We start from the raw sequence: 24,333 nt of genomic DNA on the forward strand, positions 1-24,333 counted from the left end.
AATAAGCCTTTTAGCACCTATCTAGAGTTGAGGGTATCTAACTACTTCCTGGTTTGAATTTGTGAGTGGTTTGCCTTGGCCTTGGTGGGTCACAGCTGAAATCTGTCCTGCTGGTAGTATCTCTAAACAGCCTCATGGTACCTACTCTGAGCTTTTCTCAAGTTTAGCAGAAGTCCTGGCTGCTGAGTTCCTGTTGTACAGGCTTGATACTTTTTTTTTTTTTTTTTTGGTCTTTTTTTGAGACAGGGTCTCCCTGTAACCCCAACTAGCCTGAAACTCACAGAGATCCACTGGCCTCTGCCTCCCAAGTGCTTGGACAGGCTTGGTACTTTTAAGATAGAATGTTGTATCTTGACATCTTTAAAAAGAAAGTCAAGGGGCTGGAGAGATGGCTCAGCAGTTAAGAGCACTGACTACTCTTGCAGAGGACCCAGGTTCAATTCCCAGCACCCACATGGAGGCTATGAACTGTCCGTAACTCCAGTTCCTGGGGAATCTGAAGCCCTCTTCTGACCTCCGCGGCATTGCACAACACGGGTGCACTCACATACATGCAGGCAATACACTCATACACATAAAATTAAAAAAATAATAAAAATATTAAGAAAGTCAATCTAGACCAGAGGATCCCCCAGGTTTGATGGTGTAGCCAGCTAGCCACTTAAGCAGATCGGGCTTTTTCCTGCAATTTCTTCCCCAATGGAGTTCACGGAGGCTGTGAGGTACAGTAACCTGGGATAGTGGGGGCCTAATGCCAGAGCAGCTATAACAGAAGTATCAGTGAGCACATAGAGGACCCTGACTGGGGCCAGGCTCAGAGCTTGGCTCATCACCTGCATGGTTCCATTTACTCTCCAGAACAACTATGGAATGAAGGGGCTACTGTTCCCACTTGAAACACAGAGGAGCAGAGCAGCTTGTCTAAAGTCATAGGTTGATTAGGGCTCTCCATCTGCCTGCAACTCTTAGTCACTGTGCTGTGTTCCGTTTCACAAGTGAGGCAGCAGTGAAACACATCAAACACTGGGTCCGTAACCTCACTTGCTTTGTAAAAACTTGGAAGTCTCCAGGCTTGGGTGACATAGAAGCCCGAAAGCCTGTTAAGAAAGGATGTTCTCAGTGTATAAAAATGTGCTTCGGATGTCACACAGGAAGGTAAGAGAGTGCTGGGGCGCTCTACCAGTTTCAGTACATTTGGACTCTTGGGAAGCTTGGCCCCATACCAAGGAGATATAACCACCCACCTTCTTTTTGTATTTTTTTTAATTGTTTGAGAATTTTATACATGCATATAATGTATTTTGATAAAGTCTACTCCTTATTCCTTCCCCTACAACTCCTCCTCTACTCTCTTCACCACTGCTCGCTCCCAATTTCCAATTTCATGCCCCCCCCAAGTCCATTTACTGCTTCTAGTATATGTGTAATATATGTGTAGAGTCATATGTGGAGCACAGTAGCTTCTCAGAGACCACTTCTTTGAAGAAAAGTGACTCTCCCTCCCCCAGCAGCCATCAGCTGCCAATAGCTTCCTCACTAGGGGTGGGGTTTTTCTGCCCATCTCCCCTCTCTATGCTGGGATTTTGTGTGGTTTGATCTTGTGTAGGTTTTGTGTATGCAGTCGCAGCCACTGTTCACATGCGTAACCACCCTGTTGTGTCCAGAAAGCACTGTTTATCTCCAACCCTTATATGGGCAGTTTTTAAAAAAAGATGAACCAGGTATGGTGGCACATGCCTTTAATCCCAGCACTTAGGAGGCAGAGGCAGGCAAATCTCTGTGAGATAGAGGCCACCTTGGTCTTCATAGTGAGTTCCAAGCCAACTGAGGCCACAGGGAGACCCTGTCTCAAAACAAACAAACAAACAAACAAAAAACAAAGTAAAAAGATAACACTTGAAGGCTAGGGGTAGTTCAGTGGTAGAGTACTTGGCAGCATGTGTAAGGGACCTGGGTTCAGCTCCCAACACTGTAAACAGACAAATGAATAAATAAGCCAGAACTCTATGAACAGTAATTAGTCTTGTCAATTTTGGTTCTCTTCAGAGCAAGACTTGGTAACATGGCAGGTTAAGGTGTGGATTTTGCTGTAGTGATTTGCTTAGGAATGTTATTTTTCTCTTCCTTTGTGTGAGCAGTGCTCCTATGACGCTGAGAGATTTGGAGCCACCAGAAGCTGGATAGAATGAGTCTAGAAAGTTTCTTAGTTCCTTTTTGAATGACACCTATTTTCCCTTTTTCTTTAGGATTTGGTCAACACTGGACTCAGCACTTTCTTTTTCTTTATTGCCTCAATTGTATTGGCTGCTTTAAACCACAAAACCGGAGCAGAGATTGCTGCTGTGGTAAGTGAACTGGACTGGTCCAAATGCAGGCTAATTTCGCACCTCCCAAGACTTGCTCTCCTCTGTCCCCTGGCATGTATCTTATGATCCTCCTTTAGTGATTCCTTTCCTGGTCATGGTCAATCAAGGGATTGGGGAGGGAGAGGTCTCTATAATAGAACGGGTTCACTCCTCATGCTCTGTGTTTTTGTCGTTGATTTATAAGGACCATGTATCACTTGAAATGGGTGGGGGTGGATAAGAGACTTTAAAAACTACTAACCTGGGGCCAGCAAGATGGCACAGCAGGTAAAGGCACTTGCTGCCAAGCCTGATGGCCTGAGTTCCATCCCTGTGTCTCTCTCACGTGGTGGAAGGAGAGAACTGATTCCCACAGATTGTCCTCTGAGACCTCCACCTGTGTGTTGTAGTATACCACTCTCACACAAACAGGTGTACACTAAAAGAGATGAATAAATGTAATACATTTTTTGTTTGTTGTTTGAGACAGGGTTTCACTATGTAAAGTTCCAGGCTGGCCTGAAAATGCCTGTGTAGACCAGGCTGCCTCATCCTCTGTCTGTGAAGTGCTGGGACTAAAGGAATGTGTCATCTCACTCAGACTATAATAAACCGTTTTTTAGTTTTTTTAAAACTGGCTGCTCTTCCAGGGCCACTCAGGAGATGCATCAAACCTGACTAAATAATTAAAACTCCGCTGAGTCTCACCTGAAGCTGCCTGGGTATGAGGCGGCAGGAGGCACCAGGGCTGTGATGCGGCGGAGCATGGGCTCTGTGGCTTCATGTGGGCGATACATGAGAGACTCTAATATTCTTTCTATATCATATTTTGTCTACTTTATATTTTCACCTGTGGGACTAATGGCCGTGAATTACATCCAGTAAAAGTGGTACTTTTGTGATTTAAAAAAAAAAAAAAACCAGCGGGGGGAGGCACCCTTGGTGGTACATACCTGTAATCCCGGAACTCAGGAGGCAAGAGGATTGCCATAAATTTGACATCCTGGTCCACATAGAGCATTCCTAGCCAGCCAGGGCTACATAGTGAGACTGTCTCAAAATAATATAACAACAATAATATTAATAATTTTTAAAAGAAATAATGGGCTGGGGGGGTGGTCTCAGTGGATAAAGCGCTTGCCAGCATGCATGAGGACCTGAGTTTGGATCACCAGAACCCATGTGACGTTGGATGCAGTAGCAGGTACATTTGTAATCCCAGTGCTCCTAAGGCAAGATGGAGAGAGGAGACTCCCTGGAGCTCACGGGCCAGCTAGCTGGTGTAGACAAGCTTCCAACAAGAAGAAACCCTGCCTCAAACAAGGTGGAAGGAGAGGACTGACACCCAAGGTTGTCTTCTGCCCTTCACATGCACATTGTGACACACATGTACCTACACTCACACAAATACCTGCATGCATATACACACACATCGTGCACACACAGAGATTAAATAAATAAAAATCAAAAGATTTTAGAAGACCTCTTTAGTTGTCCTCAGGTCAAGCTGGAGTTTCTTTGGGTCATATGACTAGCACTTGAACCAGATAATCACTGTGCATTGAACAAGGTTGGGAATGGGATATGGCTGGAAGGGACTGCACATAGCTTGGGTCCCTGTGATGACACTCAGCTTCAGGGCACATAAGCAAGGGTAACTGTGCCTGTATATTTTAGATATTTGGCTTCTTGGCAACAGCGGCCTATGCAGTGAGCACCTTCCTGGCTGTGCAGAAATGGAGACTCAGCCTCCGCCAGCAGAGCACTAATGACTACATCCGAGCTCGCACCGAGTCCAGAGATGTGGACAGTCGCCCTGAGATCCAGCGCCTGGACACATGAGAACCTACCAGAGTCCTCTTCCCTCTGCCCTCATGTTCATTCTTCCAATCAAGTTTTCTTTCTCTCAGCACGTCAGATCCAGTTTTTGTGTGATACAGTTGAATTTTGTCTTATTTGATAAAAATTCACTTTGGGGAAGGGTATCTAAAGTGGCCCAGTGACTGATCTGTGGTGGGCTGGAAAGGCCCAGGTCCTCCAACATTGGGTGGCTGTGGGAACAGCTGGCCTCACTGACTGCTTATATCCACTCCAGGTCTTAGCTGTCCTCATCTGACTCTGAGCCACCCTGTCATGTGTATTTATGATGAGTCAAAACTTTAGGTTAAATGGGGCTGCTAAGAAGGGAACTGCCAAAGAAAGGTACACAGCTGGAACAGCCTGTATGGTTCTTGGGCAGCTCCCTGGTGTGCTGTGGGTGGGTGTTAAGTCTGGCTGGCTGGATCCACCCTCTTTGTCTTCCATGCCTGGGGCATCCAGATGCCCAGTGTGACTCTGAGGGGCTTGGCAAATGGATGTGCTCCTGGAGCCTCCTTGCTGAGCCTATCTGTTACAGGACAAGAAAACATGGTGTCCTGTGGGAACAGCTCCATGGGACCACTGACTCATGGGTGTGAATGACCATGTGTGTCTCCTACCCTGCTGAGAAATCACTTGATTCTTCCTCAGATGAATTACCTTCCTGGGTCCCGTATTTGTTCCCAGGAATATAGGGACCATCTTGTTTGCCAGTCTCCTGCCTGCCCTACATACCTTGAGGCTGAGTTGCAGTTTCTGCAGTTTTACCTTCTCAGGTGAAACCTGCAAAAGAAACAGTTGAACATTCTTCCACCAGCCGAAGCACTTGAGGAGTTGCTGGCCTCATGGACCACACATGTGTGTCGTGTGTGTGTGTGTGTGTGTGTGTGTGTGTGTGTGTGTGTGACAAAGCGGCACACTCAAGCAGAGCCTCTATTTTATGGACATGTGCTAATTTTCTAAATGCCTGAGAAGAGTTCTAAAGTGACTCTCAGTTTGTCTAGGATTTGAAAATACTTGAATTTGCACGAGGACACATCCTTCCATGGATGTTTCAAGAGGCATTGTTGTCACTTTTGGTGCCTGAGTGTCATCACTATAAGCATCAGTCTTGGAACGTGTCGAAAATCCTAGTTACATAAGGCTTTTTATTGGTTCTTGATAAAGTGAAGATTATTTTTGTGGTGAATGAGTTAAGCCCCTATGATGCTGTAGTTTTGTTGTTTTTAGAGACTAATCTTTTTGGAAAATTGTTTTAACATGTCAGGTTCCCACTCTGCACTGTTAATGTTTACAGACCTCACTGTAGCTCTACTATTTTGTGTATAGTTAGCCCTCACCAAGGAAATGACCCTGCTGGTGGGAAGATTTTGCAGTAGAATGAACCCCTGCTGTTTTGTGTTGAGGACTATTTACAGCCTGAGCAGTGTCCTTTGTAGTACATAACCTGGAAAGTTGGTGGCAATGTTGGGGGAGGCAAGTCTGTGAGGAGGCGCCCCTGTGCACTGTGGTTTGCATTCTTTAGGGAAGAGCAGCGTTGTATGGTTTAGTAGCAGTGAGGGGCTATTGGTAACGCCATGAGGCTGGGAGTCTACAGGAAATGGTATCAGGCTGTATTTGCTGAGGGACAGGGCTAGGGACTGGCTCCCTAAACCCAACATCCAGTGCAATCTGGTTCTGCTGCAGTTCCAGGTGCCTGTAGCCAAGGTCACATGTTTAGAGGCTGACCCAGCTACTTTGGTGATAACTCCCCCTCCACCCCCCTTCTCCTCTGAGGGCAGCCTGGACCTGGCCCCAGGCCCACCTCCTGATAGAGAGGCCTCTCTAAGCATGCTGTGAGTCAACACACCTCGTGCTTTACCAACTTTGAACCTGTTATATGTGGTGATGCGGGGAAGCAGATGACATCTGGATTTTATCTGTTCCTTTTACATAGTTATTTTGCATTTTCTGAGTGTGTCTGCATAATCAAAATTGGGCTTCTCTCCCTCTGAAAATTCCATTTAAAATAGAGTTGCAAAGACTCGGCCTGCATCATATGGGACCCACTTGGAAGGCCCACCCTGAGCTTTATCAGAAATCTGCTGGGAGTCATATGACCGGGCCTCAGTAAAAGGCTACCTTTGAAGTGAGCTGGAGAAAAGAACCATTCAGGCAGGATTGTTGCCCAAGTATATCCAGGTCACTTCAATAAAACCATTTTATCATCTGGTGAAAGGAGACTGTTGATTGGCCTTCTGAAGAAGTGTTGTCAGCTGAAAGAAATAATCTTTGAGGCCCATCAATAGCGTGTATGCAGAGAGATGATAAAAGTGGTGTCCTCTTATGGCCAGAGACTTAGGAGTAATTTGCATCTTAGTGATAGAATCTTTGGAATTATTTATGTCCTAGTAACTAATATCCTTTGTGCTATGAAGCTTCCCCATGACTTTTGTATATGTGTTTGCTTGTGCTATTTAACTAGCTCCCAGAGAACCAGAAGTGGCTGTACACTTTTTAATCAGCGTAGTGAACAGCTCTGTATCTCCTCCTATACAACCAGTGTGGTGAGGAAAAATCATGAAGGGAATATGGTTATTAATGGTGATTGTAAAGACACCTACATTTTTCTTATGGTGCCTCTGTGTACAAACAAGACAATTTAGATTCAGGGTCTTGAGGACCTTGCAAATTGAAGGAAGCATAATTTTATCTTTAGTAATTCTACTATGAACTGATGTCACTTAGGTTTAGGGTATTTTAAGGCAACCTTACCTTTCCTGCAGGGATGAATTGACTCTCACAGTTGGAGTAAAACTTGGAACTGTACTTGCTGGGAACATCTGGTATGTTCCTGGAGATGTAGCATTTGGTGATTTTGATAGATGCAAACACTTCAGAGAAAGTATATTTTGGCACTGTTTTGGTTGGCTGGGTGGGCCCCCATCCCTTCACAATGCCCTTTGCCTTTCATATGGAGAAACTGCCGCCAAGAAAACCTAGACACTTGTTGGCTCCTAGAAAAGGCAAACGCAGTAATGAGTTAAAATTTCTTCATAAAAGTTCTGTTTAAAGTAGACAGCCATGCAGGAGAGATTACTTTTGTCTATAGAAAAAGCAAGAACACAGTAGGCTGCTCATGCCCAGTGCCCACCACTTTCTTAGCCAAAACATTAGAGTGGGCAGACCCTGACCACGGAGAAACTGTCGAGGCCCACCAGACTCTGAGCACTTGGCCCTGGGGTCCTTTTATAGGCTAGACTACTCACACCTGTGGGCAGGCCTAGTGTGCCTGGTGCCTGGCTTTTACCCTGTGCTAGATGCTTCTGGAGGGACCTTCATTGTTCAATTGAAAACATTCCTTCTCTTTTCAAGTTTGCAGTGTCCTCCATCTTTTTTGAAGTTTTTCTAGTGATTTAGACTTGGGTTAGCCACAGGCAATCTTAGAGGAAATGGAGGCTTGACTCTTCTCCGTACATGTCTGTGAATTCTTGCTTGCCATGAGTGAGTCTTGGCTAACCCTGTGTGTGGCTGAAGCTTACCTCTTCTCAGATTCCCATAGATTTCGAATGTCCTGTTTGGAGGAAATGTCTCCCTGGTCTGTGAGGAAGCCTGAGGACTAATCCCTACCCATGCCAGATTCCCTATGGAGAGTCTTGGGAGCAGGGAAATATGTTCAATTTAGTGATAATGTATATAGTTCTTGCTCTGCCTTCTGTTCAAAATACAGAGCAGTCACAAGGTCATTGTACCTCTGCCTGATTGCCTTTTTCTCTGGATGTCATCTACATAGCAACAGTGACATTAAACAGGGAGCAGAAAGAGGTTTGTACTTTCTAGACCAAGAATGCTAGCTGTTTCTTATGAGCAGAATGAAAAAGTTGCTTTTTGCTTTAAGGATGGCTTCTAGCATGCAGTCTCCAGATACTCTTTTAGATCCTCTTAAGAGTCCAGCATTTCTCTCTTCCCTGGCCTGATTTTATCAGCACCTGCTCCTAGGACCAGTTACACAGGAGTCTGGTGGGCATTTGAGGTTTGCATAATAGAGGTCTATGAGAGAAGGAGGAAGAAGAGGAGGAGGAGGTGGTGGAAGGTAGCAGTGGCCTTGATTGGCATTCCATGTGCTCATAACCCCAGACTGCCCTGGAAACATGTCTTTGATTAATTACCTTTTTTTCAGAAGGGTGAGGGCAGGGCAGATGCTCCAAAATTAACTTGAGGGTAAGAATTGTGTGTGGGAGATCACCATCTCTCAGCACTGGGTCTGAGCAGGTGACAGATCTGGCTCAGGTGCACTCCAGGCAGAGTGAAGACCTAACAGACCTACGTTCTTACTTTGTAAACTTTCCTAACTCCATAAAACTTTGTATCTTCTCTGTTCCACAGTTACTTTAATAATCATAAGATCTGTCTGGTTGAAAAAGTCATTTGAAATATTTAATTTTTAAATGTTTTATTAGAAACTCTTTTGTGTGTTTTGTTTCTTTTGAGACAGGGTCTCCCTGTAGTCCCAGCTGGCCTGGAACTCAGTAAGTAGACCAGGCTAGCCTCAATCTCACAGAGATCTGCCTGCCTCTGCTTCCTGCTGGGATTAAAGGCATGAACCACCACACCGGGCTAGAAACTGTTTCTGAAAGAAAGTACCTTCAGTATGTTAGGTCTAGAATTTTCTTCTGAAAGGGAATGCTCCATTGAACTACTTGTTGGTCAGTGGCATTGAATATAACTTCCCAACCTTTGAGATTTTTTTTTCCTTTCTAGTTTTTCCTATTGCAAAAACCAAAGAGGAAGGGGAGAGGGGAGGGAAAGACCTATAAACCCACTGAGCTCGAGGCACTAGCCACTTGCCTAGGATCAAGTTTAGGTTGTAGGTCCTTGAAGAGCATACCTGTATTATCAGGTTAGCTTGTCACCCTTTTTACTGAGACTTTAATTCAGGTGAGCCTTTGGTTAAGGGTTAATATCACTTGGACTCTGGTGAGCTAGTGCAACTTTTATGGTTATAATTATTATGGTAAGAGTATGTCTGGAGGCACCTTAATCAGCTTTGTTAATGGGATGGAGGATAGAGCCTAGAGGTTTTCTTTTTTATAATTGTGCCTGAAAGGAGAGATGCCATGAAGTAAGATTCTGAGGATGACTGTCATTCCCAAAGCTGTCATCCAAGTTGCTTTGGATGCTGCTGCTTGCACTCCAGCAGGAAGTACCCTGACTCTCTTTTACATAGAAAAGCCATGGAAGGAATGGCGTGAAATGAGGACAGTGAGGAAAACTTGGCCCCCACTCCCACTTGAGGCAGGGACAGGCCTGCCTGACAGCTGCTTCCCTCCACGAACCCTGCTTTGCTTTCCTTTTACAGAATGGATTCAGCAAGTTTCAAAGCTCTCTTCCCCTTTGTGGAAATGAGGAGGACAAGCACTCAGGACTTAAGGAGTGGCTGGGCCAAGTGCTAAAGAGGGCGAAAGATGGGCCATTGGCTGGGATAGTACTCCACACCAACCCACCCCCACCAAGGGGCTGGCCTGGCCCCAACTTGTTCACTCCTAACCCATTAAAAATTAATTTTCAAATCATCATGAAATTGACCCACTTACCTAAAATCATTGCTTTTTTATAACTTGATGTTGTTAGGCGTGGTTCTGTCTGGAGGACTGCTAGGGAATCAGTCTGTCTTGAAGTTTGTAGGGGTTTAGGAACCCATGGCAGAAACACTAAGATATTTATTACAGGTCTGTCTCTATATTTTTTTTTTTGATAGGCAATTCTGTCTTTGTATATTTTAAGACAAATAATCACTTCACCTTTGGTGCCTTCCATGTGTCACATACGCACTCTTGTCAGTCATGGAATTGGGGGAAAAAGGATGTACATTCAGTTAAAACAGATAACACTATTTTTGTAGCATGATTTTAGATTGTGTCCTTTTAATATTGCTTTCAATGCTGGTCTTGGCATTTGGGCCATTTTTCTTTTAAACTTCCTATGAACTGTTCAAAAGAAGAAGAAAAAAAAAAAATCCCCCAGCTACTCTTGTGCTGCATTCTCCCCACATCACATTTCTACTGATTTAATCTGAGAGTCAGAGGATGGTTCTATTAAAAAAAAAAATCAGTTAGTATAACTGTATTTGGCATCATTTGAGCATTTATTAGATTTGATGAGCAGCTGCTCACCTCCAACAGTAAGAAAGTGGTCCCATATTTTAAGAGTATCATCCGTATTCTGACTTCTGTTTGCTGGATTTGTCTGACGTGGAGAGCCTGTGTCTGGTTCCTTGCCCTGCTACCCTGGCCAGCCTCAGGCTATTCTCTGGCCCATCTTCCAGGATGGGCTAAGTGTCACCTGCTTCTTGGGAGGAACTCAGCCCAGCTGTGGCCTTACCTCCCACTGGGATTTCAGTTAGGGCTATGGATGCCCTTGGTGGGCTTATGGGTGGCTTGAATGCAGTAGATGCCCTGCTGTGGGGAGCTGGATGAAGTCAGGTATAGGGCAACCTAGGTGCCCCTTCTGTTTTCCTGGTCCTGTACTGCCAACTTGTCTGGTCAGGGAAAACTAGCTAAGCCATTGCTGAATGAAGGTACGGACTTTCTGAAACATGACATTGTAGCTCTTTATTTTTGTCCTTTTGAAGAGTAACAACATGTAATTCTGTGGTAACAAAAGAAGTCATCAGGTAGCTAAGTGACAACTTTCTGTTAGGATGGGCCACTGGCACTTCAACCAGTGGCTCTTTTGGGAGAGAGTGTCAATAGTTATCACATTCTGTTTCTAAAGTCTGTTTCTATTTTATTTTTTTGAGACAGGGTCTTGCTAGGTATCCCTGGTCAGTCTGAAACTCAACTATGTAAGGCCAGGCTGGTTTCTTAACCTGTAGCAATCTTCCTGCCTCTTCATCTTAAATGCTGGGACACAGAAATGTGTCACCACACCCAGCTGAAGTTTGTTTCTTTGGGGAAGTTTATAGACATGGCTGTGGGCATTCCAAGATGAAAGCCATTGAGTAAACTTTGGTCCCTCTGACATGACCATCATTGGGAGGGCCTCCTCTGGCCCTTACTGGCTCTCATGTTTGACCCTGTGTTTTGACTGGTGTGGGAGCCCCATGGCATTTGCTCCCATTGATTTGTCCCTGACAACAGACAAAGCCTCACACTGCCCTCAGTCTCCCCACTTTCTTTTGAAGGACCAATTTTTCATGGTACTTGTCTTGTTTTCATAGTGTTCAAATCTGTATTTTTGTATGTAGAGGGAAATAATTTTCTCAACACTAATCGCTAATATTGTATTAAATTGTTGTGAAGGAGTTCTTGTTTAATAAATGGACATGTAAAAATGTGTTGTCTCTTCTCTCCTTGCCTCTCCTGCCTCCAAAGGCTATGGGTTCAGCTTCTGCAACAGGCTTGCTCTGTAGAAGTGATCTAGAGCCACAGTCTACAGGCTATGAACAGACTGTGTAGTACCAGTTGTGCCAGGCTGCCAGGGTAGGGCACACATGTTTTCAGTACACATTCTGTGACAATGTGCAGGAATGCCTTACTTCTTCTTGTGAGCCTGGGCCAGAATGCTGACCAGAGTCTCTAGCTTCCAAAAACTGTGAAGCCATAGGTCCTGGCTGCCGTGGAATACCATCCTACGTGAGAAGGCCCTAGGCCAGCCACTTACACTGGCCACATGTTACCCTAGTGCTTTGCTGCTGAGATTCAGACTGTCAGGAGTCACTGTCTCCGATTTGTGTTAAAGCATGCAGTTACTGTACAGTGGCAGATGAATTTTTTCAGGCAGACACACTCTAAGCAGTTTGTTTTAATCCATTATATGGTTTTTGATTCACATGCAGGATATAAGGTTACAAATGCCCAAAACATGGACCCAGAATCTGGCTCATTCATGGGGCCTCTTCAGTCACAGAAAACGCCATTTGTTTTGTTGCTTTTGTATAAAAAAATTATAAAAAGCTAGAAAACCCCACCAAAGATATATACACAATCTAAATCCCAAAGTGAGCACAGGCCCATCTCATCTTTCATGAGGGGCTCAGTAGACCTACCTGGGTGTCCTTAGTGTTCCCAGAACTCTGGACCCCAGGAAGAGAGGGTTTGGCCAGGCCTGCCCAGCCACCGGTGACTTGGTTACTGCCACTTCTGCAGTGGTCGGCTTCCTCTGTGTGCTGGCCCTGGTAACAAGCCTATAGGCTCTTTTCTGAAGGGGTCTCGGACCCAGAACAGAAAACTTGCTTAGGTTAGATTTGTCCCTGTTTCTCAGTGAGGAGGGAACTTTGACAAAGATTCCTGAAAGTATCTCCTCAACAAAGTGCAGATGTGAATGGAGCACTCCACGCAGGGACCACTGGAGCCGTGAGGGTCTGTCCTGCCATGGTTTCTGTTAGTGAAACAGACTCACCCCAGCCCCATGCGGCCACCTGAACAGTGATTCGGCTCCATGTGATGTGTTTGCTTGTTTGGGGCAGTGAGGTTAAAGAGCTCAAGATCTATAGGATAGAAAATGGAGAAGGTAGAATATTCCAGATGTGTTGGTTCAGCAGTGCTAAACCAACAGGGACAGTTTTGAATGTGAGGCTCAGGAGCATAATCTTGAGGTTGCAGGAGACCGAGGCTCCTCAGCCTCCTCTCCTGTGCATATCCCCTGCCATGCTTCTGCAGCCCTGTCAGGAAGGTACAGGTGAAAGGCTGCGTGGCTCGGGTCTTCAGGTACATACAGGCCTCAGTCAGAGTCGGAGTCAGAGTTGGAATTCTGTTCTGAAAGGAAAGTACAGAGGACACTGGCATCAATCTCTGGATGGTGGGGCCTTGGGGCACAAGTCGGGGTAGGAGTGCCTCTAAGCCTAAAGCCCAAATGCCTCCTCCCCAAGGGGTTCAGGCAAGCCTAGGAATCCCCACCTGGGGATGTCAAAGTTGTACACCTGCACCCCTGTCCCCATCTGCCCCATTCAGCTGGGAAAGATGAAGACAGCTATTTTCATTTTAAAAATTTATTATTTTTGTTTTCTGTGTTGAGTGTTTTGTACAAATGTAAGTACACCTTTATCATACAGTGGCCTTAGAGACCAGAAGAGGATGTCAAATCCCCTGAAACAAGTTACAGATGGTTCTTAGCTACCATGTAGAAGCTAGGAACTGAACTAATCCTTTGCAAAAGCAGCCAGTGCTTTAATCCTCTGAGCCATCTCTTCAACCCAACAGCAACTTTCTTGTCCCCAAACTAAAGTACACTGGAACATCAGCAAGCTTTTATTTTTCTTTTTGGTAAAGCATTTTATAGGTTTGGCTGTTTATAGATCCTTATTTTGTATTATCACAAGCAGTTTTATCCTGCTAAGGGCCTGTCAGTGATGAAGATTATTTTATAGAACCGTCTGTGACCTCCCACCTCAGAAAGGCAAAGCACCACAGTCCTCCTGCCTGACTGGTACTAGTTGCTATTTTTTGATGGTTGTCACTTCCTGGCCAGCCCTGACTCCTAGGTGGTCTTTCCACTGGTGTTTCATGGACAAGCTTGGAGCAGGGCAAGGATGGAAACCTCATCAAGCCCTCACTCCTCTTACCCTTCAGCCAGGGCTGCATAGGAAAGAGTAGAGTTTGCTAGATATTCACATCTAGCATACAGGCCAAGAATACTTTCATTACAAAATAGACTTTTACATTTTATATATGTATGCATAAATTTCTCTAAATATCTCATAGAAACAAAATATTCAAAAAACATGTTTCCATGGACACGTACACTGACTGCTGAGCTGGCTGGCTGGCATTTGCCACAGGCCCAAAGGCTCAAGGACATCTAGGAACATTTACCCTCATGTTTGCCAGAGTGGGAAAAATGAGCATTCTGGAATGGCATTCATTTAACAGAGGGACAGTGTTTGGGACTGACACCCCCCTCCACCATGGGAAGCTGGTGGTTCCTAAACCTAACCAGCTGGGTCCTACCTCACATGCTTAACATTCTGAAGGGAAAGCTCTCAAATCCAAGGCTGGACCCCAGAGCACTCCTTTGTCTGATTGCTCAGTCACGGCACTACTGGCTTGCTCCAGAGAAGTATCTGGCCTAGGTAAGAGCACCTGCTCTGTATCCTTCTGTCCTTTCCCTCCACCTGCCCATTTCTGCCAGCACAGTCTGACACATCTGTCAAGATCCAGCTCCAGGGCCACCTTCAGGAGTCGGGCCTGGCTGGTACACAGGGGGCCTAACCTCTGCTGCTGTAGATAACAAAATTTTGTTACACTTGTCATCCATCTGGTGCCATTCCCTGACCCATTTCTGTTCTTTGAGGTGGCACGTACCCTGCTGTGTCCAGGTCACTCCTGCCTGGGCTGTGGGCTTCCCCCACTCAAAAATCTTGCCTACCATGTGTACCCCTAGCTTGACAAATAAGTGGCCTTAGCAGGGGTAACACAAGGTCAAGGGGATCAGGGACACCAGGGTAGGGTAAGTTTGGTGCTGAGCTAACCAGTAGCATAGGTAGTAGTCTCCATGGAGTTGAGGGAATGAGGCAGACAAATGGCCAGTGGGGGCTAGGGGCAGGGAGGTAGACAGATGGCTCTGCAGTTAAGAGCACTGGCTGCTCTTGCAGAGGACCCAGGTTTGGTTCTTAGAGCCCACATGGCAGCTAACAACTGTCTACAACTCCAGTTCCAGGGGTCTGACACTCTCTTCTGGCCTCCTTGGGCATTGCCTGCACAGGTGTGTTTACATACATGCAGGCAAAGCTTTCATACACATAAAATAAAAATCAATTTTAAAGGAAGAAATAGCCAGTGGGCCTTAGAGCCGAAGTGGAGAAATTGTATCCCAAGTCAGCTCCTCCACCTGCTCTACTCCTCTGGGTTAGGGATTCTGGGAAGGAGGGCAGGCCAAACCATCTGTAGTATCTCCTGACAAACCTTTATAGGGCCCCTGCCACATTCCTGCCCATCCCAGGGCACAAGTTCAAGATGTGACCATTGGTATGGCAGACAGAAAAACCAGCCTTCCAACTTTGAGCTTGTTTTCAAATCAGATAACAGGCATGGTGACCTCTCTGAGCTGTAGGCCTGGCTTCAGGGACCAGGTGCCTGGTGCACTTTCTGTGGAAATAAAATCCAAACAAACCAGGCATGGTAGCTTACACCCATAATCCCAGCACTTGGGAGGCGGAAGAACAGTTGCCATGAATTTGAGGCCAGCCTGGGCTACACAATGAGTTCTGGACCAGTCTGAACTACGGAGTCTCAAAAACAAAACAAAAAACTCAAAATCCAAGCCCAACAACTGTGCCTGCACTTGTGTGAGGGCTGAGGGCCTCCAGACAGGTAAGGAAAGGGGAGCCTGGGACAAGGCAAGTAACCATGGTGGGTCCCAATGGACTGGTGTCCTGATGTGACTGGCTGCCCTGGCAGGCACTGGGGGGCCTTAAAAGGCCAGAAGCACAAGCATGCACTCAACTTAATGCTCCTGCAAAGCTGAAGCCCTGACTGGCCCTGACAGATGGGTGAAGAGATATGATAGCTAGGCTGTAAAACACTCCCTGCTTCTTCAGTTTGGTGTCTCCAGGGAAGGTCAGAGCCTTGCAGTGATCAGCCAGGTTCCTCAGCAGAAACCCTTCAGAATGGCCACTCACCTTCTGTCCTGTGGACTGTGGTCTCGTTTGCAGAATCACCTTGCTTCAGGAATTTGGCCACTTCATTAAAGATCAGGTAGAAGTCAATTGCAAACACGATGGTGGCAAAGAAGCCAAAAACCTATGGGACAGATGGAGGGCATAGGGGAGATGGACAGACACATCAGCAGGACTTGAGGGTTCTTGGATCAGGAGGATGAGCATAAGGAGGCAGCCCTGAGGAACTTCCCCACCCAGAGCTGATGGGCAGGCACAGCCCCTCTGTGAACCTCGAAGACACCAGCCTCTCATAACTCAGGCAGAGTAAGTAGACTCTGGAATAGCAGAGACCTACACGGGAGCAGAAGGTCCCGTAGGAATGGGTGTCAGGGGAACATCAGGAAGACATTGCAGGGTAGGTAGGGCAGCCACTCACCCCAGCTGCTTTGTAAGCCCCATCTGAGTATTTGGCGACAGCAGTGATGGAGATGACGAAGTAGATGAGGGCAGCAGTGACACAGCGCAGAAAGTCCTGAGGAGAAAGGGACATGGCCAGGCCGTTCTGGCCTCCCACAGTGGGGCACAGCATGGGGACCTGACATGACCAGCCCTAGCGCCCTTGGAGTCCCTGTCTTGGCCCCACCTGCATGCCCTGATCTACTTTCCATATGCTTCCTGTTGTCCCATAGGCTGCCCGCAGCTGACACTGTCCTGTCCCTGGTTCAGCTGGATTGCTGTCCTCTGCCCTCTGGGTAACTGTGTGGACCAGGCTATAGCTTGTTTCATGGCTTGGCCCATTTGGCAGAGATGGAAGTGAGGAACGTGTCACCTGTTCCCTTAGGTTCTCCAACTGGGAGACCTAGCTCTTGGCTTTGTGTTGCCACATTCCTGACTGATTCGTTTATGGCCAGTCTCTGCTTAAGATGGGGCTGCAGCAGAGGCAGCTATCCCTAGGTGGAAACGAGGATGAAGGAGGTGAAGTCAAGAGACCAGGGTTGAGCCTAGCCTTTGCTCTCTTCTCTATGATGCATTTCATCCAGTAAAGACCACTGTTAGGGCTGCAAGGCCCTCAGGTGATCCAACAAGGCCAGGGTTGCCACATATTTGAGGTCTGGGAAGCTTGGTAAGTCCTCAGTTAACCTTCAGGGCTGGAAATGGCTTGAATTCCTGTGGCTGAAGGCACATGCCTCCTCAACTTTGGGTTCGGAGCAACAGCGACACCTGGTGGTCAGGGGCCTTCTCTGGGTTTCCAAGTTCACAGACCAGCTCAGGAGGCCTTACCAGTTGCACCAGGTCCCGCTGTTGCTGGGTTCCAGGAGGGGGGGTGGGGGTCCTGAATTATCAGAAGCCTGCCAGCTGCAAACTGCCCACGATCACGTTGGAGACAGAGGGGCTTTAATGTGGAACTTGAGGTTCCTCAGGTGGCTACTCTGTGAGAGTCATCCTTTTGTCTCTTGGGTCCCCTGAGCCTCACCATCATGGGCCAGCACAAGCCCTGCCACTTGTCATTCAGCTGCATGGCATCAGCGAAGAGGAAGTAGACAGCCAACAGGAACTCCAGCAGAGGTACTGTGAGGAAGGCAGATGCAGAGGATACCACATAGCAGATGAAGGTGATGAACGAGAGACCCTGTGAAAGAACAGTGAGACTCAGATCCTCTTACTGCCCTCAGTCCAGGGCCTGACCCTGATTCCCTACACCTTGCCAAATCCCTGCCAAGACTCCTCTTGAAACCGCAGCCTCCCCAGCACGCCACCTCATAGGACTACTCCCCTCTTCCCCCTAATGGCTCTAGGAAAGAATCCACTCAATTCAGCTGTGTACACCAGGGGGCAAGTCAGAGCTAAACAGCAACCACTTTCAAATGTCACACCTAACACCTAAGACCGGGGCTTTTCATGAATGTAAATTCTACCTGAAAAAAAAAAAAAAAAACCCAATCAAGAACTTCAGTTAATGATACGTATGCTGAAGTGGTTAGAGTTAAAATGTACTAGTGTTGCCGGGCGTGGTGGCACACGCCTTTAGTCCCAGCACGAGGCAGAGGCAGGCGGACCTCTCTGCGTTCAAGGCCAGCCTGATCTACATAGTGAGTTCCAAGACAGCTGGGGCTACAGGGAGACCCTGTCTCAAAAAGACCAAAAAAACAAAAACCAAAAAAACAAACCACACACATTAAAAGTGTTAACTATTGTACGGTTCAGGTGATGGATGCATGAGTGTTGATATGTCTTTCACTCTTGTGCATCTGCAAATCTTCATTTAAAAAAACAAAAACAAAAAAACTACCCGGGGGCTAGGGATGTAGTTCAGTTGGAAGACTGAGTGCCTAGTGTGCATAAAGCCCTGGGTTCCCATCTCTAGCACTGTATAGGCATGGTGATGCACTGATGTACACCTGCAATCCCGGCACTTGGGGGGTGAAGGCAAGTGGATCAGAGGTTCAAAGTTACCCACAGCTATATAGCAACTTTCAAGGCCAGCCTGGGATATATGAGACCCTATCTCAAAAAACAAAAATATAACTATGTTGGAGAGGGTGTGTTGACACTGACACCTGGGGCCCTGCTGCACCATTCAGACAGCCTACGTGAAAGGTGAGGCTAGCTGTACTCAACCTACAGGAAGTATGGCCCACAAGGCTGTAGGTATAGAGGATGCTGATGCCATTGGTTAGTCCTGCAGACTGCCTGCAGTGCAGGGAGAGATGAGGATGATGGCTAGGTCAGTGGCTTTATATGCCAGGTGTTGAGTGTGTGCCTGCTGAGGCCTCTGGGCTTCTCTGCTCTTCCCCACCACCCATGTGCCAGGTGCCACCCATCACCCCTCTTCAAAATGAGCAGACCCCGTCATCCAGCTAATGAAAGGGTATCAGAATGTGCACCCAGGAGGTTTTCATTTTCCCCTGGCTTCTATCACTATGGCTGGAATTGAGCATGTCCATGGCTGAGTAGCTTAAGGGGCCTCAAGGAAAACTTCGATGTCCCACAGGAAACACTATGGCCATTTCAGACAAATGAACTGCAGGAATCTCAGGGGCCCTCCCACCCCTTTCCCTGAACGTGGCCATGGGGGTAGCTCAGCTCCCCTTGGACAGACAGGAAAGACTTTGAGGCTGCCAGGCCACCAGATCCCAATGAACTACTTCCGGTCAAAGACTGCTCTTTGTGCTCCTCCCTTCTCTGTCCCCATCCTCCTCTCATTGAAGTCTGATTCTGGGATTTCCCCCTCTTGATTTCTCATTCACAAATTCTTGGTGGCTACCTGCACCACCACCCCTACACACCTCCGGGTTCTTATCAGTCTCTCCTCTTGCATGGGACTGAGGGTGACTCCCCTGTACGCTGCAGGCCACCCCTTACCCTTTCCTTCTTTTTCTACGCCTGGATTCCGAAAGACTCCAACTCCCATCTTCATAGCCCCTTGTCTGGGCCACCTGTCAAATCCCTTACAAAGTTACAGGTACTTTCGGTCTACCTCATCCCCCAACTCTAAATGGGAACAGGACTGGTATCAAGTTGCTAGGGATCTAAGCAACAAGTTGCGGTCACCAAGGGCTGGTTCCTCCTTTCATCCATTCTCCCTCTGCCTGTCCCATCTCCGGAAGCCCCACGTCAGTCCCCGCCCCACACGCGACAGTGCGGGAGTTATCTTAGTGTCGGGAGGACAAAGGACGTCTGCCCAGCCGGGTGGGGATCAGTGGGGAGGAGGACGGAGCACGGTGGGGGCGGGAAGAGGAAGGGAATGAAGTCACCCAGCTGGCTCGCGACCCTGGGGTCACGGGGCTGCCCGCACCCTCGCAGCGCAAGGGCCTCATCCACTCCTGGGGCACTCGTCCACTCTGCAGGGCCCGGGGGTCCTGGTCATCCGGGCAGGCTGACCTCCGGCGCATCCCCGGCGGCAGGAGGGTTTGCGGAGTGGAACAGGGCGGGATGGGCCAGAAGAAACCGAGCGAGCGCAGCGCAGATCCGGGGCCGGGGAGGGCGGGGGCGCCCGAGGTCACACCGCGGCCTGGCCCGGGCGCCGGCGGAGACCAGGTCCCCCACCGTGTCCCGCGGCCCCTTTGAGGGCCTGGCGGGCGGCGGCTGGCTCGCCGCAGCTCTCCCGGGACCGGGGTCGGGGCTCGGGGCCCGCGCACTCACCGACTCGGCCAGCAGGAGGCGGCCTTTGAGCGAGCAGAGGAAGGCGCGTGCCGGCAGCAGGGCGCGGAGCCCGGACACCGCAGCGCCACGCCGGGAGCCGCCCTCCGGCTCCGGGTCCGGCTCCGACTCTGGGTCGGGGGGCCACATGGCAGCGGCGCAGGCGAGGCTCAGCCTCCCAGCCTCTCACCCCGCGCCCAGGAGGGAAGCGGAAACCCACTGTGCGGAAGGAGGAAAAGTGGAGTTGGACTAGACTCGCGGGGCGCATCCTCCGCTGCCCCGCCCACCCCCATCCTCCCAGCCTCGCCGCCCGCCCCTAGCTCCTCGTCTTCCGCCGTCCTCCAACAGCCACCGTCTTCCTCTACTGCCCCTCAGACCCTACCCCGCCCGTCCCCCTCCTCCATTCTCCCGCCCAACTACCCCTGTGGACCATGCCCCGCCCACCCCCACTCCCACCCCTATCCCTGAACCTCCCATCCCCCACTGCATCTTGGACCCTAGTCCGCATATCCCTTCCCCACAGCCCCTCCAACCATCTCCGCCCCTTTTCCTCCCATTCCCTCATTGCCCTCCCCCTACTGTCCCTACTCCCTCCCCCTCTCCGCTCCGGCCCCCACTGCTTCCTTGGACTTTGCCCCACCCACTCCTGTTGCCCTGTCCCCTTCCCGCTCTGCTCCCCCTCACACACACACTGCCTTTCGGGACCCCCCTTATCCCCCGCCCAGTATTCCCTTTCTGTCCTGTCCCCTCGGATCCCACCCCCACATTTGCCCAGTCCCCTAGGATCCCTGCAGCAGGGTCTGCGCTGGGCGGGACCTGCTGGCCTGGAGTCTTCTTTCCCCATTCTGGCCTCACCGATCCAGTATTACCGCCCCGGAATGCAGCTGCCTCTCTGAACTAACTTTCTGCCCATGCGCGTGACAGATACCTTCCTGCAGCCTCGACGTCTCAACTGTAGAACTCCCCTTACACGTCGTCATGCCCTCCCGTGCCACCGTTCCCCCCTCTCCGCGCCCACCCCGCCTCAGAGTTCCTGGCTCTGCTCTGACCGCGCTGTCAGCTCTCCCTCCATCCCTTCCTCTCAGAGTTTCGCCTCCACTTCCCGGTCCCGTCTTTCCTCGGCTAGCCAGTCCCCCTTCTGGGCCTCCTTGTTGGCAGCCGAGGTTCTGCGGCCCCCTCCCCTAGTCCACATTAGGGGGACTCCTAGACATACAACAGAACCACGGATGGGCTCTTTCTCTCGCTCTCTCGCTCGCTCTCGCTCTCTCGCTCTCGCTCTCTCGCTCTCGCTCTCTCTCTCTCGCTCTCTCGCTCTCGCTCTCGCTCTCTCGCTCGCTCTCGCTCATCCTGTGCCTGAGCTCTGGAGGAGGAGCCTGTCATCTCTCCCCAAGCCCACTAGTCAGAGACCTGGGAACTCTTCTGGTCCTCTCTCACCCCCACCGCCCGGCCCATCCCGGAGGCCCACAGTCTGGCCCTGCTCTCTGCCCACTTTTTATCACCATTAAGTCCCACATCCTGCCCGCTGAACTGTCCTGTGGGCTCTTTAAGAGGCCTCTGCTTTCTCCCTTGTCAGCCATGGACACTTAAATCACCAGTCATGCGGCCCTTCCACTGTACCGCCCCAAAGCACAACCTCTGGGGCTTCCTTGCTCAGCATCTGGTATGGACAGAATATTGGCACCGACCCCCATCCCTCTTTTCCCTTGTCAATTAGCAGCCCTCTTACAAACTAATGCCTCTTGCCACAGAGTCTTTGTAGATGTGACCCTTCTACTATGATGTGCGTGCCCAGGCGAACGTGTGTGTGCACAAGAATGTGTGGGAATGTGGATGGAGGCCAGAGGTAGGTTGATGTCTGGTGTCTTCCTTTATGACTCATTCCCCCCCCCCTTTTTTTTTGGTCTTTTTGAGACAGGGTCTCCCTGTATGTCCTGCTGGCCTGGAACCCACATAAATCCACCTGCCTCTGCCTCCTGCGTGCTGGGATTAAATGTGTGCACCACCACACCCAGCTCATCACCTTATTTTTTGAGACAGAGTCTTTCACTGAACTTGAAGCTCACTGGACTTGCTTGCCTGTCTGTGATCCCCAGGGATTTTCCTGTTTGCCTTCCCAGTACTAAGATTACAGTCTTTGGGGATCTAACTCGGGTCTCTTGGCTTACACTGAATGACCATCTCTCCAACTTCCACTTCTAATTTCTTACCTAATGAAGACCTTTTTATTTTTATTTTTTTGTCTTTTTGAAGCAGGGTCTCCCTGTAGCCCCAGCTATCCTGGAACTCACTATGTAGACCAGGCTGGCCTTGAACTCACAGAGATCTGCCTGCCTCTGCCTCTCAAGTGCTGGGATTACAGGCATGTGCCACCATGCCCGGGTTATGAAGACCTTTTTAAAAAAAGATTATTTTTATTTTATTTATTTTTTAAAATATTTTATGTGCATGAGTGTATTGCCTGCATGTATGTGAATGCACCTGTGTCGTGCAATGTGGCAGAGGTCAGAAGAGGGCTTCAGATTCCCCTGGAACTGGAGTTAAGGACAGTTCGTAGCCACTATGTGGATGCTGGGAATCAAACCCTGGTCCTTTGCCATAGCAGTCAGTGCTCTTAACTGCTGCGCCATCTCTCCAGCCCCAGAAAAGGTGATTTTCGTTTTTTATGTGTATGACTGTTTTGCCTGCATTAAAGGGTTCCTTGTTTGTGCAATGCTGGCAGAGGTCAGAAGAGGGAGTCAGATACCTGAAACTGGAAACTGAATCCCAATCCTCCTCAAGAGCAGCCTGTGCCCAAAACCTCTGAGCCGTCTCTCTAGCACACCCCCTGCCATGCCCCACACCATGAAAACCACCTATTCCACAGTGACCATAGTGCAGTGTGATTTCTCCTCGGAGGCTTTCCCACAATTCATTTGTTCATCCAAAAGCAGGACAAGAAGCACAGGATGTAAAAAAAGTGAAAAGCTACTGGGGGGAGGATGATGAGCCAACAAGAAGAGTCCTGAATGAGATAATGAATCAAGAAGTCTAGGGTGGGAGGACCAGACCCTGGTGCTTAACTTTTACTCCGAATTCCTCAGGAGGACCCACCTCTGATCTAAAAACATGGGTCTAAATTGTTACTAAAACATGGCTCTAAATTGTGACTCAATAATAAAAAAATGGGCCAAAGATTTGAACAGGTGACTCACCAAAGGAGATTGTAAATTAGCACATTAAAGAAAAGGGTGGGGAGCGGCAGCCCACCAGAGAGTGCCTGTTCCCGCCTCCCTTTGGCATTGAGGCTGAGAACTCAGGGGACTGCCTGAGAGCCCCTGATTCGGCCACCACGTGGTGGTGAGCTTCCCCCAATGGTGCCTAACTAGGATTGCATGAGGCCCCTCCCAAGGCCCCTGGGCAGAGCTGGCTTTGGTAAGATAAGGCTGAGATCTTAGCAGACAGCCTGAGAGGGTGGGTTCTGACCTCCATCTGTGTAGCAGCTGGGATCTCAGCAGACCCCCAGAGAGTGCCTGTTCCCGCCTCCTTCTGGCACAGGGGCTGAAAACTCAGCAAACCATCTGTGAGTCCCAAAATCAGCATCCCCTTAGGGATCTTCCCAAATTTTGCTCTGAGTTCCTGCTAGTAGGGGTCCAAACCTTAGAAGGAAGCCTGAGTGTACCTGACTGGAACCTGACTTAGGCTTCTGTGGGTACTCCTGAAGAGCTGATCTGAAGCCATCAGTTCCCTCCAAAATAAAACCTGAGAGAACCTGAACCCTGAACCAACCAGCTTCATATAACCAATAAGAAAAGGACCAAGGCACACCAATAATACAAACAGAAGCATACTTCAACTTAATTCTCATATCAGATTCACAAACAACAAAAGAAATTCACATGCCAAAATCACAATGAAAGAATAATTGAATGGAACGCCAGAACACTATGCCCCCACCAAACTCCACCAGTCCTGTAGAAGAGTTCTACAAGGAGAACTCCCTAGAGATAACCCAGGATACATAATTTAAAAGAACAATCATAAACATAATCAAGGAATTCAACCTGGGTCTTCTGCAAGAACAGTGTTCTTAACTGCTGAGCCATCTCTCCAGCCCCACTATACCAGACCTTAAAAAATACTACAGAGCTATAGTCATGAAAACAGCATGGTACTGGCACAAAAATAGACACCTAGATTAATGGAACATCATTGAAGACCCAAACCTGAGTACACACAATTTTAGCCACCTGATAGTTCACAAAGGTGCCAAGAACACACAATGGAGGAAAGACAACATCTTCAACAAATGGTGCTGGCAAAACTGGATCTCTACCTGTAGAAGAACGAAACTAGATCCTTATCTTTCACTTTGCACAAAAGTCAACTCCGAATGGATCAAAGACCTCATTGTGAAACTGGAAACCCTAAAACTATTAG

The 24,333-nt window shown here is 48.6% G+C and overlaps 2 protein-coding genes across 7 annotated transcripts in view; one reads left to right on the forward strand and one right to left on the reverse strand.

Annotated features, from left to right (window-relative positions):
- Positions 1-11,516, forward strand: part of Cmtm4 (CKLF like MARVEL transmembrane domain containing 4) — a 27,877-nt gene extending 16,361 nt beyond the window's left edge. Inside the window, exons 3-4 of the mRNA XM_008846281.2 lie at positions 2,247-2,345; positions 4,023-11,516. Coding sequence (XP_008844503.1) covers positions 2,247-2,345; positions 4,023-4,187 — 264 coding nt within the window. The 3' untranslated portion in view covers positions 4,188-11,516. The remainder of the gene's footprint in view (positions 1-2,246; positions 2,346-4,022) is intronic.
- Positions 11,517-11,969: 453 nt separating this feature from the next.
- On the reverse strand, positions 11,970-21,101 carry Cmtm3 (CKLF like MARVEL transmembrane domain containing 3). 6 transcript variants are annotated; one of them, XM_017801401.2, is made up of 6 exons: positions 20,967-21,101; positions 19,921-20,136; positions 17,252-17,407; positions 16,214-16,309; positions 15,799-15,919; positions 11,970-12,937 (listed from the first exon to the last, which is right to left on the reverse strand). In XM_017801401.2, the coding sequence occupies exons 2-6, from the start codon at positions 20,065-20,067 to the stop codon at positions 12,903-12,905; spliced, it is 555 nt and encodes a 184-aa protein (XP_017656890.1). In that variant the 5' UTR covers positions 20,068-20,136; positions 20,967-21,101; the 3' UTR covers positions 11,970-12,902. The 6 variants fall into 6 exon arrangements, with proteins under 6 accessions (XP_017656890.1, XP_029425849.1, XP_029425847.1 ...); XM_029569989.1 differs by lacking the exon at positions 20,967-21,101 and adding an exon at positions 20,846-20,863; XM_029569987.1 differs by lacking the exon at positions 20,967-21,101 and adding an exon at positions 20,773-20,791.
- Positions 21,102-24,333: the final 3,232 nt, after the last annotated feature.

This window comes from Nannospalax galili, unplaced genomic scaffold, assembly GCF_000622305.1.
Source record: "Nannospalax galili isolate Female #2095 unplaced genomic scaffold, S.galili_v1.0 scaffold2103, whole genome shotgun sequence".
NCBI classification, from domain to species: Eukaryota; Metazoa; Chordata; class Mammalia; order Rodentia; family Spalacidae; genus Nannospalax; species Nannospalax galili.

Excerpts from the sequence above, each read along its gene's own strand:
- Cmtm3 (XM_017801401.2), bottom strand. The coding sequence starts at position 20,067 with ATGTGGCCCCCCGACCCAGAGTCGGAGCCGGACCCGGAGCCGGAGGGC. Across the intron at positions 17,408-19,920 it reads GCCTCCTGCTGGCCGAGTCG|GGTCTCTCGTTCATCACCTT; the intron begins GTGAGTGCGCGG and ends GTTCTTTCACAG. Across the intron at positions 15,920-16,213 it reads GGGCTTACAAAGCAGCTGGG|GTTTTTGGCTTCTTTGCCAC; the intron begins GTGAGTGGCTGC and ends TCTGTCCCATAG.